This window comes from Tenrec ecaudatus, chromosome 3 (genome assembly GCF_050624435.1).
Source record: "Tenrec ecaudatus isolate mTenEca1 chromosome 3, mTenEca1.hap1, whole genome shotgun sequence".
NCBI lineage: Eukaryota > Metazoa > Chordata > Mammalia > Afrosoricida > Tenrecidae > Tenrec > Tenrec ecaudatus.
In genome coordinates this window covers 127,803,951-127,822,058 of record NC_134532.1, presented here as the reverse complement: position 1 = coordinate 127,822,058, position 18,108 = coordinate 127,803,951, and the positions used below count along the sequence as shown (strand labels likewise).

At 36.9% G+C, this 18,108-nt stretch overlaps 1 protein-coding gene across 4 annotated transcripts in view; it reads left to right on the top strand.

Annotated features, from left to right (window-relative positions):
• Positions 1-18,108, top strand: part of PDLIM5 (PDZ and LIM domain 5) — a 215,229-nt gene that overhangs the window by 155,128 nt on the left and 41,993 nt on the right. For all 4 annotated transcript variants that reach the window (XM_075544009.1, XM_075544008.1, XM_075544007.1 and 1 more), the window contains one exon: positions 22-194. In XM_075544009.1, coding sequence (XP_075400124.1) covers positions 22-194 — 173 coding nt within the window. The remainder of the gene's footprint in view (positions 1-21; positions 195-18,108) is intronic.

The window sequence follows — 18,108 nt, the reverse complement described above, 5'->3', positions numbered from 1 at the left end:
TGCCTCCTCTGCCCTCTGCAGCAACATCCAGGAGCCTTCTCAGCAACTGGCTTCACCGAGCAGTGCCGAGAGCCTGGAAAGGCCCCCTGCTTCCAGATCAGAGTCGGCCAGCCTCAGGACCGCTGCTGCCTTCAAGCCTGTGACTTCCACCAACCTTACCAAGTCACCAGTTTGGCAACAAACAAATCAATCAGGTATTCTAAAGGAATTTCTTTTTTCTTCCTTTTTGTTTAAGTGTGATTATGAAAACCATACACAAGGTTGGCTTCAAAAAGTTCACGTTCATGGAAAAATTGTTGAAGAAATTATTTACACAATCATGGGAGATGGTGAGTCCCAAATCAGTAGGTCATGTGAGAGACTGAAGACTTCTCTGGCTCTCTCACTGACTGATGAAGCAAAATCTACAGACCCAGACCAAGTATCAGGCTGACTCATGGTTATATGGCTCATGAGTATATGGATGACAAGTAAATAAAAAATCTTCAAGTCAGCAGGCAGGCTGGAGATTTCAGCAGAATTATGTCCCAGGATCCAGAGGTCAAGCAGTGAGAAGAGAGCAGGGTTGAGAGAGCAAAAGAACTTTGCCAGGACATCCATTTATCCACTGGGGCCGGAAAAACCACACCCAAGGAAACCCCCCTTTCAAAGACTGGCTACTCACACAAGGTCACAAGGTTATTACATAATGTCTGCCAAATCACTGGGAATCATAACCTAGCTAAGTTAACACAGAACATTACCCATCACAAAATGTTACCATATAAATAATTACGTTAGTTTTGGTGATTAGTACAAAATAGCAACAAAAGTATATGCTATAAATAGCAGAACGTGCTATTATAATTATAGAATGGGGCATTCCCTTTTTCCCAGCAGACTCCGAAAGCATGTATGAAGAATAAATGCAGGGTCCTATTTCTTAAGGAACTGTATTATTGGAGGGTTATCCTTGTTAATACATTCTTTCAGTTTTGAAAAGATGCAAAATAACAATAATTACAAATGTGTCCTTTCATTGAATAATTACAAGAAAGGATCTTACAGTTCTTGCCTTCTAAAAATTTATGAGGCAGTAGAGAAAAAGAATGGAGTCGTTGAGGCACCATGTGGTACAATGGGAAGTTTTTCATGAGGTTTTCATGCCTGTAATTTTATGGTAGCAGATCACAAGAACTTTGTTCTGCTGTGTCAGTGAGGGGGTTCAAAACACCAACCTTTAATTCAGTAGTCAGGGTCAGCATAACTGACTCAGCAACATTGGGTTTGATTTGATTACGTGAAGAGAAGCATACAATACTAGTAAAAAATACTTGCATGGTTTTATGGAAAGGCTTGGGCTCAATCTGGAAATTTACTCTTTCATTTACCTCTACATATAGAAAACTTTAAATAAAGTCATTTAACTTCTTATAACCCTAGTTTCTGATCTGCAAATTGAAGGAAGACTAAATGATCTTATAAAACTTATCATTAGTTAGCCAAAGTCTCATACAGCAGGAAGATATATGCAGCAATTAAATGTTACCAATAAACTTGGTCTTCATCTTTTTTCACTTTTATACTCTCCTTGGATAAACCCACATCCTATTTTTTAACCACCTAGCCTTTGATCATTTACAGGCCTTTCTCTATATAGTGAACTCCATGTCCCCAAGTGGCACATTAAATGCAACATCTCCAAATCAGAGTATCATTTTCTTTCTGTGAATGGCACTCCCATTCAGTTACGAAAGCTAGAATGTGAGCTTGAGGATCCCACTGCACATAGTCTCTCAATAACTAGCACGTTGTATATTACATTTCTCCTCCAGCTGCTCCAGGGGAAAAAGATAAAGCTATCTGCTCCTATAAAGATTCAGTGACTTGCACACTCTATATAGTCGGAATTGATCTCAATGACAGTGGTCGTGGGATTGTCCCAGGAGGTTTTCAGATAGTAAAGTTAGAAATCCATTTTGTATGTTTACACACGGTTTGTTGAGACACTAAATAAATTCATTTTAAATGATTTTCCTTTAAGAAAAAAATTGTTTACACATAATTTATTTCAGAATATATTGTAGAAAGTTTTTCATTTCAGCTACATGTTGCTTATTCCACAAAAAAGCTAGAAGTATTAGTGTTCTTAGGGAAAGAAGCTAGGTCATTTCATATGTGATAGACTCTTTCACAAACAAGCGAGTCTGCCTTGGAAGAAGGACCGCCACAATAGTTCATAAAGGGAAAGACGGTGAGATTTTGTCTTATGTATTTTGGTTAGGTGGCAGGGTAGCCAAAAAGAGGAAGACCTTCAACAAGATGGCTTGGCACAGTGGTTGCATCACTGGGTTCAAACGAGAACAATTGTGAGAAATGGGCAATATTTCATTCTCTTGTACATATTGTTGCTAGGTGCCATTGAGTTGGTTCTGACCCATAGTAACCTTATGTTGTGCATAAGGTCGCTCTGACCTGACTCAACAGCACGTAACACAACAGAGTGTTTTAAAGGAAATATAATTTATTAATTTTGAAAAGAAAATAGCCAAGTATCAGGCTCTGAGATTTCTAGACTACATGGTTGACTTTGCAAAGACACCTGTTACAGTCTAAAAAAGAGTGCCAACAAAGCTCAGCCCCATCCATTTTGAATTATTTCCATTTATTTAAATTCTGTGTTTAGTAGTGAATATTTGCTGTAATTATTCTGTTCGTTGTATTAAAATACAGAAAGTAACTTTCAGAACAGTCTTTTGGTATTATAATTAGAACCAGTTTGTTTCTTAAAATAGTTTTCCTTGGAAAAGATTGAATTTATCAGATAAAGCTGAATGGAGGGCATAAAATATATGTACAAGTTATGGATGTTTAAAGTTTATCATCAAAGTACCTCTTAGTGTGTGTGGTTGGGGTGGTGAATCACATTTATGTGGGATTCCTGGAGATTGCAGTACAGCAAAATCACCTCAAGAGGGCAATGAAATCCTTCTTTGTCTGAGTCTAAATTGTTGCAATAATCAAAGCAGGCAAATAACTCTAATGATGATGCTAATAGTATTTAAAATATTATCTTTTTCCAGAAAATATAAGTGAGTTTTGCATGAGCAGTACTTTAACAGCACAAAACATTCACATTCTCATAAAAACACCGATTTTTCTGTTTCACAGTGGCACAGTCTCACCGACACACATGTGTTCTCCATGAATCAGAGCCAACCTGACAGCAACTGATTAGTTGTTGGTTGGTTATTAGTTTGTGAAAGTTTTATTCAAATCTATCTATAGATGAGTATACATAAATATGTATATATATACACACTAAAAATTTGGGTAAGAAGGTTAAGGGTATTTCTTACTATACACTATAGTTTTTTGTTTTGTTTTGTTTGTTTTGAAGATAGACCAAAAATATTAATAATAATGCATTGAAAGGGCTAGTTGAAATTTTAAGACTTACCAATGTATTCTGAGTGTGCCATAGATTTCCGTTACCTCCCCTGAAGTTCTGACTTTAAACCTTAGATAATTTTGCCTGTGGTGGTATTGAATAGCCTGTGTTACCCAGACGTCTGTCAAGAGCACAGTCATGCTATATCAGTCGATAAATAGGAACTAGATGTGTGTTTTCACAGCATTAGGCTTTAGGTTGGATGATCATCTTTTTCTCAGGCATATAGTTTAACACACACAAGCTTGCCAGTGACTGACAAAGAGCTAAACATTTAGAATGCAAAATGTTCAAAAGTTCAGTCTGAATTAAAGCATTAAAATACAAAGGAGTAAGAACCCAGGCTTAGGTTTATGTAAGCTCCCAATGCTACTTCCTACTTGCCCCGTGTCTTTGGTAATTCTTTTTAAGATGCTGTAATCCCCTTAGAAATGTCGACTTGAATCTAAAAATTCATATGAAAAACTGATCTTTAGGGGTTATTTTTCAGAATTAGCTTTGTACTCTTAAACCAGTAAGTGAATTGTTTTATTTGTATGTCACATTTTTATATGCAAAGCTTTTATATTTATATAACTAGTAATTAAAGAAGTATTTACAAAATCTGTAAATTTAATGGTGAAAATTTAAATCTTTGTTCCTACATGCTCTGCTGTCCTTTATGGAGAAGGTATGATTCACTGGGTTATATTTCCCTAGAATTTGTTTAGGTTATGGATCCCAGATTAGGTAAATTTAGTTCATTAAATACAAATAAATATATAAATATTATGATATCAACTAATATTTTATCAGTCTGAAAATTGGGAAACGTCATTAAAGCTTGTCAATATGTCCATTTTCTAATTTTAGTTTAATTATGTACCAAATGTGAATGATTGATTCATTAGAATGTAAATAGTGCCTCTCTAGAACTGACTCACTGTGCTTTGAACCTAGTTTTTGAGTGGTTGTGACCCCAAGAAATAAGGATAATTTCCCTATGGGACATGAACTGCAAAAGATTAGAGATGTTATCAAATAAATTATTCGGAAGAACTCCAGTTTTTTCATTTATTGAAATAGGGTCTAAATAATATCCCATGTAAAATTGGTGTAGATGGTGAATATCCAAGGGCCTGGTATAGGAAGGGTGTTCAAGAACGCCTACGCTTCTATCCTTTTATTCCTCATACAATAGCATTGAAAATCTACATTAATGCCGTGTGAAAACAATTCTCCTCACAGGACTTACAGCCTCCAGAGTGTGTTCTGTTATCTTCTGCCCACAGGTAAAACGTCTGGCTTACAGCCTCCTGCTAACCTTCTCAAATCTTATTGTAACAGTTCTCCTCTGCTCCCTGTGCTCTAGTCACAGTAACGTTCATGTGTTCCTATCGTTCCTCAGGCACACATCTCTGTGCTTTGTACAGACCACCCTTTTATCCAAGTGAAATGCTTTCATTTCCCCTTCTCCCCCTGGCAAATTTCTCTTCCCCCTGTGGGCTCCCTTATCCCCTCCTTTGCTGTGCTTTCTGGAGCCCTTTAAACAGTTCCTATTCTTTCTCTGTATGCCAACAAAATGTCAATGATGGCGTTTTTACATCATGTGCATCATGTTCATTTTAATTGTTTCCATATGTATATTTTACTAATGTTCTTAAATCGCCTTAAGGACAGGGACCCAGTATTACCAGTCATTGTTAGCAGGACCTAAACAAGACTTGGCACAATTGATAGGCTCTTGGTAAGTGTCAATGAGTAGGTAGATAGGTCACCTTGTAGTATTTTAATATCAGCATCATATGATTTTAAGGGTGTTTTGTCATTTTAAAGATACTGTTCTTTCTTGCAACCAGTTTGAAGTTCCCATAATGGTTATTGAACAAAAATAGAAATACAAAATCCAAAACTAAACTCACTGCCTTCAAGTCGATGCCAACTCATAGCAATCCTATATGACATGGTAGAACTGTGAGTTTCTGAGACTGTAACTGTTTTCGGGAGTAGAACATCTTGCTCCTAAGCTGCAATTGGGAGTTTCGAATTGCTGATCTTGTGGTTAGCAGCACAATGCGCAACCATTACACCACTGAAGTGTGCTATTTCAAAAGAAAAAAATCAAAAATGGTATAAGGAAACGATAATTCCTTTTCTTAAAGCATTAAACCAACATAGTATGAAAGTTTGCGAACACAAGCAGTATTGTAACTCTAAACCAAACCAAACCAAATCGATTCTGACTCATAGCAACCTTAAAGGACAGGGTAAAATTGCCCCTGTGTTTCTGTGGTAATTCTTTACTGGAGTAGAAATCCTCATTTTTCTTTCTGGCTACTAGTTTCACACTGCTGGCAGCCTAGCTCGAAACCACTACACCACCATAACTCCTATACTATAGTACTACATTATATAGTTCTAATAATATAAAAAATTAATAGCATGCAGCATGATGGGTAAGTATCTTTTCCCCAAAAATACTGTTCGTGTATAGGAACATAGCACTGGAACCAAGAGAGACTATTAGAAATATGAGATCACCTATTTTTCCATTTTTATAGATTAAGTTGTATAGACAGCATCAATAAATGACCTGGGAATCATCCCCCCAAAAAAAGGTACAAAGAAGATCCAGAATCAAATTACAAGGCCCGATTAGGAGATAGACAGTGTCTCGGACCAGTGGGAATAGGGTGAAGTGCATTTGGATAAAGTTCCAAGAATCCAACTTTAAGGTAGAATATTTGCTTGTTTAAAGTGTGATTAATCTTTTCTAACGCCAAGGTTGAAATGGTCCTCATCAGTCTTCCCTATTCGCTGTACAACATTCACTTGCATTTTAGGTGATACCATGATGGGTTAAGTATACCTTAGTCCTCAGAGTAAAGTCTTTGCTTTTTTAGAAGTTAAAGAGATCCTTTATGGCTGATCTGCTAATATATTATTTGACTTTTTTAACTGCTGCTTGACTGTAGATCCAAGTAAAAAGAAATTCTTGCCAACTTCAATTTTTTCTCTGTTTACCATGATGTTGCTTTTGAGCCCACCTGTGAGGATTTTTTTTCTTTATATAGAGTTTTAGTGTATATAAGCTGTAATCTTTGAACTTCATCAGCAAATGCTTCAAGTCTTCCCTCTCTGCAAGCAAGGTTGTGTCATCTGCATTTTGCAAGTTAATGAGCCTTCTTCCGTCCTAATGCCCCATGCTTCTTCCAGCTTCTGAGATTATGTCTCAGCATACGGATTAAATAAAAATGTTGAAAGGATACAACCCTGACACCCACTTTTCCTGTTTTTGAGCTACACGGTATGCCTTTGTTCTAGTTGAATGACTGCCTCTTGGTCTAAGTATAGGCTCCTCAATTGCACAACTAAATGTTTGAAATCCTCACTTTTCACAATATTACCCATAATTTTCTCTGATCCACACAGTCAAGGGCTGTTGTATAATCAATAGAACATAGATAAATGTCTTTCTGGTATCCGTTGTTTCAGCCAAGATCCATTTGACATCACCAATGATAATACCACATTCCACATCTTCAACATCCAGTTTGGATTTCTGGCAGTTCCCTGTAGTTGTAATGTTTTTGTCATTTTGTAATTATCTTGAGCAAAATTTTACTGAGATGTGTTATCAGCGATTTTGTTCTATGTTGTTGACATTCTGTTGGATGATTTTTCTTTTTAGTTGTCATAAATATGGATCTTTTCCAGTCATTTGGTGAGGCAGCTGCCCTCCAGATTTCTTGGCATGGTCAAGAGAGTGCCTTCAGAATGTCTTTGTTGAAACATCTTACTTGTTAATCTATCAATGCCTGTAGCCTAGTTTTTCACCAATGCCTTCAGTGCAGTTGGTGCTTGATTCTGAAACAGTTGAATGGCAATCAGGTCTTTATGAAACAGTGACTCTGTATTCCTTTCCTCGTTGGGTGTGTGATTCCCGCATCACTCAATATGTTGCCTGTGTGGTGGCTCGGTGCAGTTCTGACTCATAGTGACCTTATGCAGAACAGAATAACACACACTGCCTAGCCCTCAAATGTTATATTTGAGTCCATTATTGCAATTTCTGTGTCAAGTTATCTTGTCAAGGGTCTTCCTATTTTTTGCTAGCCCTCTACCAACCAGGATGTCCTTTTCAAGTGACATCCTTGCTCGTCAGCACTTGAAAGGTCTTGTACAGATTTGCTAAATGCAGTACAGTGTTTGAATCCTTCAGTATTTCAACTCGAGGCTTGAATTTTTTCCAGTATTTTCAGCTCGATATATGCTGTGCATTTTCTTTCCTTTTAGTTTTCTAACTCCAGTGCTTTATATATTTCATTTTAATTCTACTATAATTTCATTATAATACTATTCTGCCTTCTTGAACTGACCTTTGAAATGGCCTCTTAAGCTCTTTTAATGCATCATTTCTTTTGGTCACTTTATGTTTTCATGGCTTTTTAATGATCTTTTTTTGATTTCTTCACATGTGATGTCCTTGATGTCATCACAATTTGTCTGGTCTTCCATCATTAGTATTAAATGGCTTAAATCTCTTCTTGAAATGGTCTCTAAATTCAGATGGGATATACTCATGGTTGTACATTAGCTCTTGTGGACTTATTTTCATTTTTTCTTCACCTTTAGCTCAAACTTGCTTCCCAATAGTCAGTTCCCCAGTTGGCACCTGATACTGGGTTTCTTCCTTTTGTCTTTCTATAGATATCGTTTGTTTTCTGTCCTACAAGGTTTATTTATGTAGTCATTTTATATGTTATTGAGAAGTGATATTTGCAATGAATAAGTTGTTGGTCATACAAAATTCTGCCATGCCATCCCATCTTCAGTCTCATTTCTACCACCACCACCATGTTTTCATAATAGTTTCTCTTCCTTTGTTTCCAACTTCACATTCCAATCACCAGTTATTATCACAGCATCTCGATTATATATCTAATGAAATTCTTTTAAGCTTTTCAAATATTTCCTCTTTGGCATTAGTGATTGGTATATAAATTTGAATCAGAGTCGTATTAACTGGTGCTCCCTGTTACCATATGGATATTTTCCTGTCATAGTCTAAATTCGTATTCAAAAAAAATAAACAGACTCATTGCCATCAAGTCAGTTGTGATTCATGGAGATTATAGGACAGAGTAGAACTGGTGCAGTGGATTTTCCAGACTATAAATCTTTACAGACAAAGGTAGCCTCATCTTTCTCCCACGTACTAATATAGCCTGCAATTTACATGCTGGTAGAAGAGTGCATTTCATGAAACCCTGCCGAAGATTATATTTATTGGACTTGGAAAAGTTTTACTTTATTTGGATAAGCCAGGTTTATGACCAGGATCCCTCAAGGCATAGTAGGTACGTGTTGGACTGCTAACTGCAAGGTCATTAGTTTAAAACCATCAATCTCAAAAAACAAAACAACCATCAACCTCTCAGTGGGAGAAAGATGGGGCTTTCTTCTCTTGTCAAATGCTACAGTCTCAGAAACCCACAAGAGTCATTCTCCCCTGCTGTATATGGTTACAATGAGTCAGGAGCAACTTGCAGGTAGTGAGTAGGTGGGTAGAGCTATGGCCCAGAAAATTGGTTGAATGTATCTATAGGTTTCTTAAATAATGTATCAAGTTATAAAATGTAAAGAGATTATACATTGTAACTATAAGGGTTTCTATAGTGATATATAATAAAAGATATATATTTAATATATAACAACTTATTAAAAATCATTCAGCTATATACAATATTAGCTAAGACTTAAGTCATCATTTTCTGTAGAAAACTTTCACTTTATTTCATAGAGCTATTTAAAACATTTTTGCATTAGTTAGTATTGACTAGTTGGTCTGAATATTTTCCCTTTGTTTTTCCTTAGCAGTTCTTGTAACATGTTAAAATAACACCACTTTCATGATTTCTTTGATTGTATGTATATATAATTCTTAATTGTGCCCCTTTGACAAACAGAAGTTTTGGGGGGTTTTTTAACTCTTATTTTTATATGTATCTGTAGAGTTAGGAATTCTACTGAGAAAAGTAAAAACATCCACTTACATTCCAGTGACATACTCACCGAACTAGTAGTATTTCACTTTTTAACTGGATATCCCAAATCGCTAAGATTCCTTATTGAATAAATAATATCCCAGCGCTTGAAACGCATGAGTGTAATGAATAGCTACCTAGAAGGGAACAAACTGACTGGTTTAACAGTAAAATGATGAGCATCATGGATGAGTAGTAATAATTATGTTGTTACACTTTATACTTAAAGAAATACCTTTTCATTCAGAATGTATAAGTTAATATCATTCAAATTAAAGTGGACATCATTTTATCAATTGCAGTACTAGAATATGAGAAAAGAATTATCAAGAGTCCCATGGTGATTGTACCCCGTTAATTTGATACCTGCATTTTCATGTATCACAAGAGAACATTAATGAATATATTTAAGGAGAATTTTCTTAAGAGGGCCCTGGGTGGTACAGGTATACAATGGTTAAAGTCCTTGCCTGCAAGTCATAAAGTTGACTGAACCAACCCAACTGCCTAAGGTAAGAAAGATTGGCAATTATCTTCTGTAAAGGTCACAGCTTTGAAAATCCTATGGGACAGCTCTACTCGGTCACATGGAGATACTGAGTCAAAATTGACTTAGGATACCTAATAACAAAACTCTTAGTGATATCAAAAGCGTTCCTTCCTTTAGATGAGGAGGATAAACTAGGTGACCATTGACAGCAGAGGTCTCTTTCAAGTAACGTTTTCTTTGTATCTGAACTCCAATTTTGAAATTTAGATTGATTATAAAGATTTTAATTAACACGACCCTTTCTCATGCTCTGCCTCTTGTATATGATACATTTTAACAGTGAAGAAAAGCTTAGTGTGTTTATTATGGACTGAGGATTGAAAAGATCTGGTTTGTTATTGTTGTTTGCTTTTGTCCAAGGACATCTTGGATATATTTGTGAGACCAGATTAGATCAAAGACTGAGTGATGTGCATCTCAGTTATAAGGGGATATAAATTCTATCTTTTGTTTGAAGTCTAAAGGAGATAGGGGTGAGAAAGGAAATTACTGCTTCTACGACCATACCAAATTTCATTGTAAGCTTTACACTGGAGCAATAAATTGAGATAACTGGATTTGTCTAGCTAAGATGGATACATTTATTAGTTCCATTTTTAAAATTTCAGATAACTAAGTAAACTGCTACCAGTTGCATGTATTTTGTCTCATCTAATGTTTTCTTGCCATCTGCTCCCTGCATTTTGGCTAAGCAGTCCCTTTACTTTAAAGGCCTGCCTAGAGATATCGATTGCTAAATCATGGGTATAAGTATATAAATGTGTGAGTCTCTATCCTTATATACCAGGTAAATTTTTGCCTAGAGTGATGACTCCCAGATAGGATAAATTTTAAGGTAACTATTAACTGCTTTCTTTCTTTTCTTTTAAATGTTCTTTTATTGGGATTTATTTCTATCTGGAAGCTGTTCAGGGCTGACGTTAGTACACATGTGTGAAAGCTTTTCTTTTCTCTCATTTTTCTCTAATGCTGATAGTAAAACACTAAACATTTTTTAAACGAAAGTAAAGGTATCTAGATTTCTTTCTTTATCGCTTTAAAAATGATTGTATTCTTTATGTAATAGTTTGTCATTATGATTTATACCAAGGCTTGGTGGCCTAGTGGTAGAATTCTTACTTTTCATGAAAGAGACCTGAAATTTGATTCCCAGTAAATGTGACTCTTGCACACCTGTTCCTGTTGTTAGTGGAGGATTACACATTGCTTTGATGCTTAGCAGGTTTCAGGGGAGCTTCCAGGCTAAGACATGGAGAAAGGCTTGGTAACATACTGCCAAAAGTCAGCCAGTAAAAACCCGTCAATTACATTGATGTAATTGTAGTCAATCAGGGGGATGGTACACGACCAGTCAGCATTTCATCCCATTGTACATTAATTAGGGGGTACTCAACAGCAAATAACTCAGCAGCAAAAATCGTGGATTTAACCAGAGTTGCCATACTATATATAGCCTGAGTCACATCTGGCCCACCTCCTGGTTCTGCAGCTAGGTTGGAGCACAGCTATGCTCTCTTGTTTACACATTGTCTGTGGTTACTTTTGCAATACAAAAGGACAGTTGGGTAGCTGCAGCAACTGCCTCATGGCTCACAAAGCCTAAAATCTTCCATATCCCTTTACAGAAAATATTTGCCAACCCTGGGTTTCAACATAGGACTAAGAATTATTGTGTTTGCTGATTCTGAACAGTAGATGCAAACCTGATTGAGGGTAATAAATCCTTGGCAGTATTATCCAAAACACTTATTTGTCTAGATCATCCTGTAGAAAATAATTCTTTGGAACCAAATTTATATCTTCCATGCCCAAAGACTCAGTAGAAGTAAGAAATTGTATGTAGTCTGTATATAATTGTTGAATACATAACAGCTTTGTTTTAAAAAAGATTTTGTATCATTACATAATATGACTTGACATTTATGAGATAGTCTTGCACACTCTTAAGAACTGTAAGTAAAACAATTTACCCAGACTACTTCATTTAGCCCTCTCAGCAATGTAGATATTTGTTGTTGTTGTTGCTGTTTACAGATGAGGAAACTAAGACCCAGTGCGGCGTGATTTTCCAAGTCACACAGCTAGAAAGTAGAAGAGCGAGGACTGCCGGTGTGCCAGAACATTAAGTCATTGTGCTAATTAGACTGTGTGTTTAGGTTAGTGTAACTGGGCGATGTTCGCTGCTTCTATAAAATGCAGATTGCAAGTATAACTTAGGATAATGATTTTTAAAGTTTCACTTGATTTTTAATGAGAGAAGATATCTTAAAGAATTAGTAGTAATAATAGAAATATAAGGAGTAGTCTAGTTTTTACATTTCTAATAATTCCTGTTCACTATTAGAGATATTTTTGGTAATGTTTGACATGTGCAAATCTCCCCAACTTTTCTTTTCCTATTTGTCACAGCTTCATGCCAGCATTATAAGAATCCTATTTATGTGGGCAACTTAAGATTAAAGTACATTTCTCTATTCTTTCTGAGATTAGAATGCCTTCTCACTTAAATAAATGAAATTGTTGGGAACATAGCGAAAACCAAACCCAGATGGATGTCATGTGACTTTGGAAGTACGCTATGTCAGATATCTAGCTACAGTAAAACCTATGTAATCAGACCCTATGAAATATGCATGTACAATATTTTTTATATATTTCTCATCCAGAACCAAACCAAACACACTGCCTTTGAATTAATTCTGACTCATGACCCTATAGGATTTCTGAGATTAAATCTTTTTTTAAATCATTTTATTGGGTGCTCATACAACTCTTATCACAATCTATACATTCATTAATTATATAAAACACATTTGTACATTAGTTACCTTCATCATTCTCAAAACATTTGCTCTCCACGTAACCCCCTGGAATCAGCTCCTCATTTTTCCCTCTCCTTCCCCGCTACCCACTCCCTCGTGAACCCATGATAATTTATAAATTATTATTTTGGAGATTAAATTTTAAAGTTGCTTTATTTTTCTGCTGAAAACCAACTGGTGGGGTTTTGAACTACCAACCTTGTGGTAACAGCCCCAGGCTTATGTCATAGTATCACTAGAGCTCCTTACAAATTCAAGTAAATTCTTAACGTGCAGTCTGTACTAGTTTATATAATGATCCTTGTTAGGATTCCTGAGTTCATTAATTGAGCCTCAGTTTTGTTAGCCAGACAGATGGGGGAGGGTGACAGTGAAAAGAATTCTGGCATAAACGGGAGGTTGAGGCACACTTCACCCATGCCTCCTCATTGCATAGGAAGGTGAAGGGCAGATAAAACATACTTCCTTATCAATGCAGAAGCTGTAGATCAGGGTCCCTCACACTTTTTAAACAGGGGGCCAGTTCACTGTCCCCCAGACCTGTTGGAGGTCTGGACTGTAGTGTAAAAAAAACTATGAACAAATTCTTATGCACACTGCACATATCTTATTTTGAAGTAAGAAACAAAACGGGGCCAAAACACCTGGCAGGCAGTCCTTGGTGGGCTGCATGTGGCCCACGGGCCATAGTTTGAGGACCCCTGCTGTAGATAGTGACAGGGTGGCGAGGATGTTCACTAACCCCACAGTGTCTTGAATTGATCTTTGGGGAAGGGGAGACTAGGAGCAAGGACACAGCATGAATTCTGGGCTGCAGATACTTGAAGGGGAGGTCAGCCACAGAAAGCCAGCCATTAGCAGGATGAAACTCCCTCTTCATTCTAGGCTGCCTTCAGATTAGCTGGCGGCCCTTTGGGTGTTCCATGCTAAAGTACCTTCTCGGTAAACTCACTAGTTCCATTCAGACTTTTTCTCTGACTCTGGTCTGTACACATCGCTCATCTAAAGTCTTTCTTGCCAGCAGGACAAGAATTGAGAGAGCAGAGGCTTAAAACCAGGAGCAAGCTCACAGTAACAGTTTTGTTTGTTTTAATAAGTATTTTGTGTGTTCTTTTCTCTCTCGTTTCCTTCTATGGCAGTGAGTTCGGGGAGTCTGTATTTATTCCCTTTTAATTCATTTATTTTTGACATGACTACATTGGCCTCACAATTAACATATGAGATGTTTGTCCTATGATGAAATTAAAAATTGGAATAATCATGCTGAGCTTGTTTAGAAAATCTTATGTATGTTGTGGGTTTAATTGTTTATTGATTTTAATTGACTTATTTTAAAGCTATCATCTTATCTGTAAGATAGAGTGAATTTCTTTAACTTGCAACTCAGACCATATGGAAATTTTCCAAGTAAGATGGGTTAGTAGGGGGAAAAAGACAAGTCTGTGTATACAAATTTTGTTAAAGTATGGTATAACAAAATAAAAGGGAAAGAATTGAGCCCAATCCAAGTCCCACATTTTACTCAAAACACTCTCTATCCAGTTTAATCGTGGTTCTCAAGGTTGAAAGGCTGGCTGCTAATGGAAGAAACTAACCTCCTAGAGTTGTGGAAATATTTGATACTTAGCCTTGGGTACACCTGTTGCAGTTCGTTACGGCATGCATACCAGCACTCTTCACTAAGAGCAATGATAATAGTTTAATCTGCCCACTTTTGCTTTTAATCACTGATTAAAACATCTTTGATTCTATTTAATAAAACTTGCACAGACTTCTCCAGAATGTTCTTTCCTCTGATCCTAGATCTTGGCTTAACTTTAAGCCCTTTCCATTTCTGCTGGATATGATTTCATGCATGGATTTATGAAGAAGTACATGGTTGTTTGGACTTTCAGCATAAGAAGCCTGACAGACAAAATGCACAGATCCTGTTCTTCCCTGTCACCATCTGTTTGAGGTGGTTGGGGAGGTCAGAAGGAAGCACTTGCTGTGCACAGGAATACTCAAGCATGTTGCTATCACTGCTACCCAATTTAGTATGTGTAAAATTTCTACCATACCTTTGAGGACATATTCTCTGAGATGTCGAATTACAATATTTCTCTCCCCCAGAGGGCCAGAATGCCCCTTTGATGTAGCCTAGTTATTTATACGATGACTACATGCGCCTCCATGTTTTTAAGGGGAGCACCTCTTTGCATTTGAGCCAGTTGTGTGATCTAACACACCACAGTGTCTCACATTATGACTTCTGTCTGGTTGGAATGATGAACATTTGTCTTTTTTCTTTTTTAGAGGAACACCCATATCCATTGGTATTTTCAATCTCAGCCTTCATTCTGACTACATGAGAATGGAAGACTATATGATTATCTTTCAGGAAACAAAGCAGTATCACTGGTCATCTTCCCATACTTTCTGTAGTTGCTTTATTTTAAGGCAGAAGCAGTAGGTGACGTATTTCTAAAATCGGAGTTTGTGCAATCAGATGGGTAGACCCAACATTGTAGCAGTACTTCAAGCCCATGTGTCCTTAGCAGAAGTGTTACGCTTACAATTATGGTTCCCTGTTTTGGGGCTTTGGGGTTTTTCAGTTTGCTTAAAGAGAAATGGTTCTTGAAACATGACAAACCCCACCTTATATTTGTACATCTTGTACACACGAATGTTGCTGCCACTGATAATCATGGTTGAAAAGTATAGGCAGCCATTTTTAAGAAAAGGAAATATTATCTCTGTAGCAAATTAAGCTAATCCCTTATAAACTACATGACTATTTCAAACTGATCATTTAAGCTGTTAAGGGATACTGGGACAAATAGAAAATAATGTTTTCATACAGTATTTATAAATTTGCCCTACCAAGCTCAGGACATTAAAATAGAATCTCAATTATCATTATCCCTACCTTCTAAACTGGTACAAAAGTTAGTACTCTAAGATTCCAATCACATTTAATGAGATCTGTATTCAGAAGAGTATGACCATTTGTCAGATCGAGAGAAGAGACTCAATTCAGTCATGATGCCAGGTGGATTGCAAACAGCAAAGTTTATTTCTCACCTGGGTACAGATGGGCTGAGGCAGAACAGTGCATCAGCCTGGGATGAAACTATAACATGTATTATCCCCATGCTCAGACACTAGCGCCCTTTCATATTGTGCAGCAATGAGGAATGAACTGGCCCTTCTGGGGTGGAAAATACAGGCTAATTGATTGATGACATCATAAAAGCTCCAGATAGTCATTTTCAGTTGTCACCGTTTGTGGTTCGCTGATTCCTTCATGGCTGTCACTGCTCTTGGTTCGCTGGTTTCTGACAAAGGCACATTCTTTCCTATTTGTGCCGAACTTTTTGCAGGGTCAGCCTCAGAGCAGAACTTTTTTAGGGTGGACTCAGGGGCAAACATGGAGGAACTTGGGTTCTTAGCAGACTCTATTAAGTCTTAAAGCATTCGCTGGTCATGAGTGTGGCACACAGTAGGCACATAATAAATAGTGAGCAAGTGGACACATAGAGGCATATGTTGGAGTCAGAAAGACGTGGTTTGGGATCCCAAACTCTCACTCTTCCCATGGTGTTCGTGATAGATACTGCACCTTCCCAGGATTGTTTTCCTCCCTCTCCCTGCCCCTGAAGTCTGTGTGGCACTCATCTTCTATCTTAGCAGTTCAGTCGTTTCATGCTGCAGCCTCACATGGTATTAATAGACTGCCGACTCCTCTGTCAGTCCTTCTAGCTTAGAAGTTTCTCCTAGTTCATGTATTCAATAGACTGTGTCCACTTGGAAAAGCTACAGGTACCTTGCCTTCCTCTCAAAAAGAGTAGACTCCCAGTTCTGTGGCAGAAAAGACCATGCGCATTTTGAACATTTCCATGTACCCAGGCATAGCACAGTACCTACCGCCTCACGAAATCAGTAAATACTTGAAGAATTAATTAGCATCGGTAAATGTGCTCAGTATCTTTTTGTCTTTGCAGTACTTATCTCACTAAGTGAAATAATAACTGGTATGTAACTGTAAGTTCTGTGGGGCAGAAACCATGTCTCTCTTGTCTACAGCATTAAAACCCAGGACCTTATTTGGTATAAAGTAGTAAATACTTAGTTCACAAAAGGTTTAAAGTAGTAAATATTTAGTTCAAAAAGGTTTATTTACATCAGCGGTTCTCATCCTGTGGGTTGCGACCCCTTTGGGGGGGTCGAACAACCCTTTCACAGGGGTCGCCTGATTTATAACAGTAGCAAAATTACAATTATGAAGTAGCAATGAAAATAATTTTATGGTTGGGGGTCACCACAACATGAACTGTATTAAAGGGTCATAGCAATGAGTAGGATATAGATGAAACAGGATAACGAGGAGTTGATAATTGCCAAAACTGATGCTTTCATTTCACTAAAATATATGGGTTATTAAATAATAAATTAATCCCTTAGCATCCTCTAAAGATTATCAATGCATTTTTATTCCAAAATTATTAGAAAAATATGGACTAAGAGAGGACATGGCGTAGAAAGGATATCATTGCTGACATAGCTAGATGTTGGCTAAAAGCAGAGAGAATATCAGAAATATGTTGGCTTGTGTTTTATTTCCTATACAAGGACACTTGAATGGGTGGATGGACCATAACAAACTATAAGTAACATTGAGACAAACGGGGATACCAGAACATTTTATTGTGCTTATTCAGAACCTGTACATGGACCAACAGGCACCCATTCAACAGAACCAGGGAATACTGAGTTATTTAGAACCAGCAGCACAGACAATGATTAGCAAACCATCAAACACACTAACAGCATTTATTGTTAAACTTAAATTTTCCCTTTGAGATATTATTCCCAGGCTCCAATTTACATATGCTTAGTTTCCAAGTAAAGTTTGACACAATCTGGTAATATTTCATCACATACCTATGAGTAATAAGATTTTATTGGTAGTTGAGTAATTTGACTTGGGAACCAAAGAGTCCACTGTTCTTTGTTGCCTATTTAAATCCAGTCTGGCCAGGTGCTTAATGTGTTCATTATAATCTTCACTTTGTAAAATGCGTTGGTTTAGAATTAACAATCATTTGTGAAGAGGGATAGAAAGCAGAAATATCAAATAACCATCCCTTTTTCTTAAGACAATTAGGAAACATATGTTTTCTGAGAACTCACACATTATACTACCAGGAATTCTATTGGTCTTAATCTGTGTTTTCTTAGTGAAAACCCTTCATTGTGTATATAAACAAGTTCCTTTCAGTAAGCTCAACTATTTTTAAA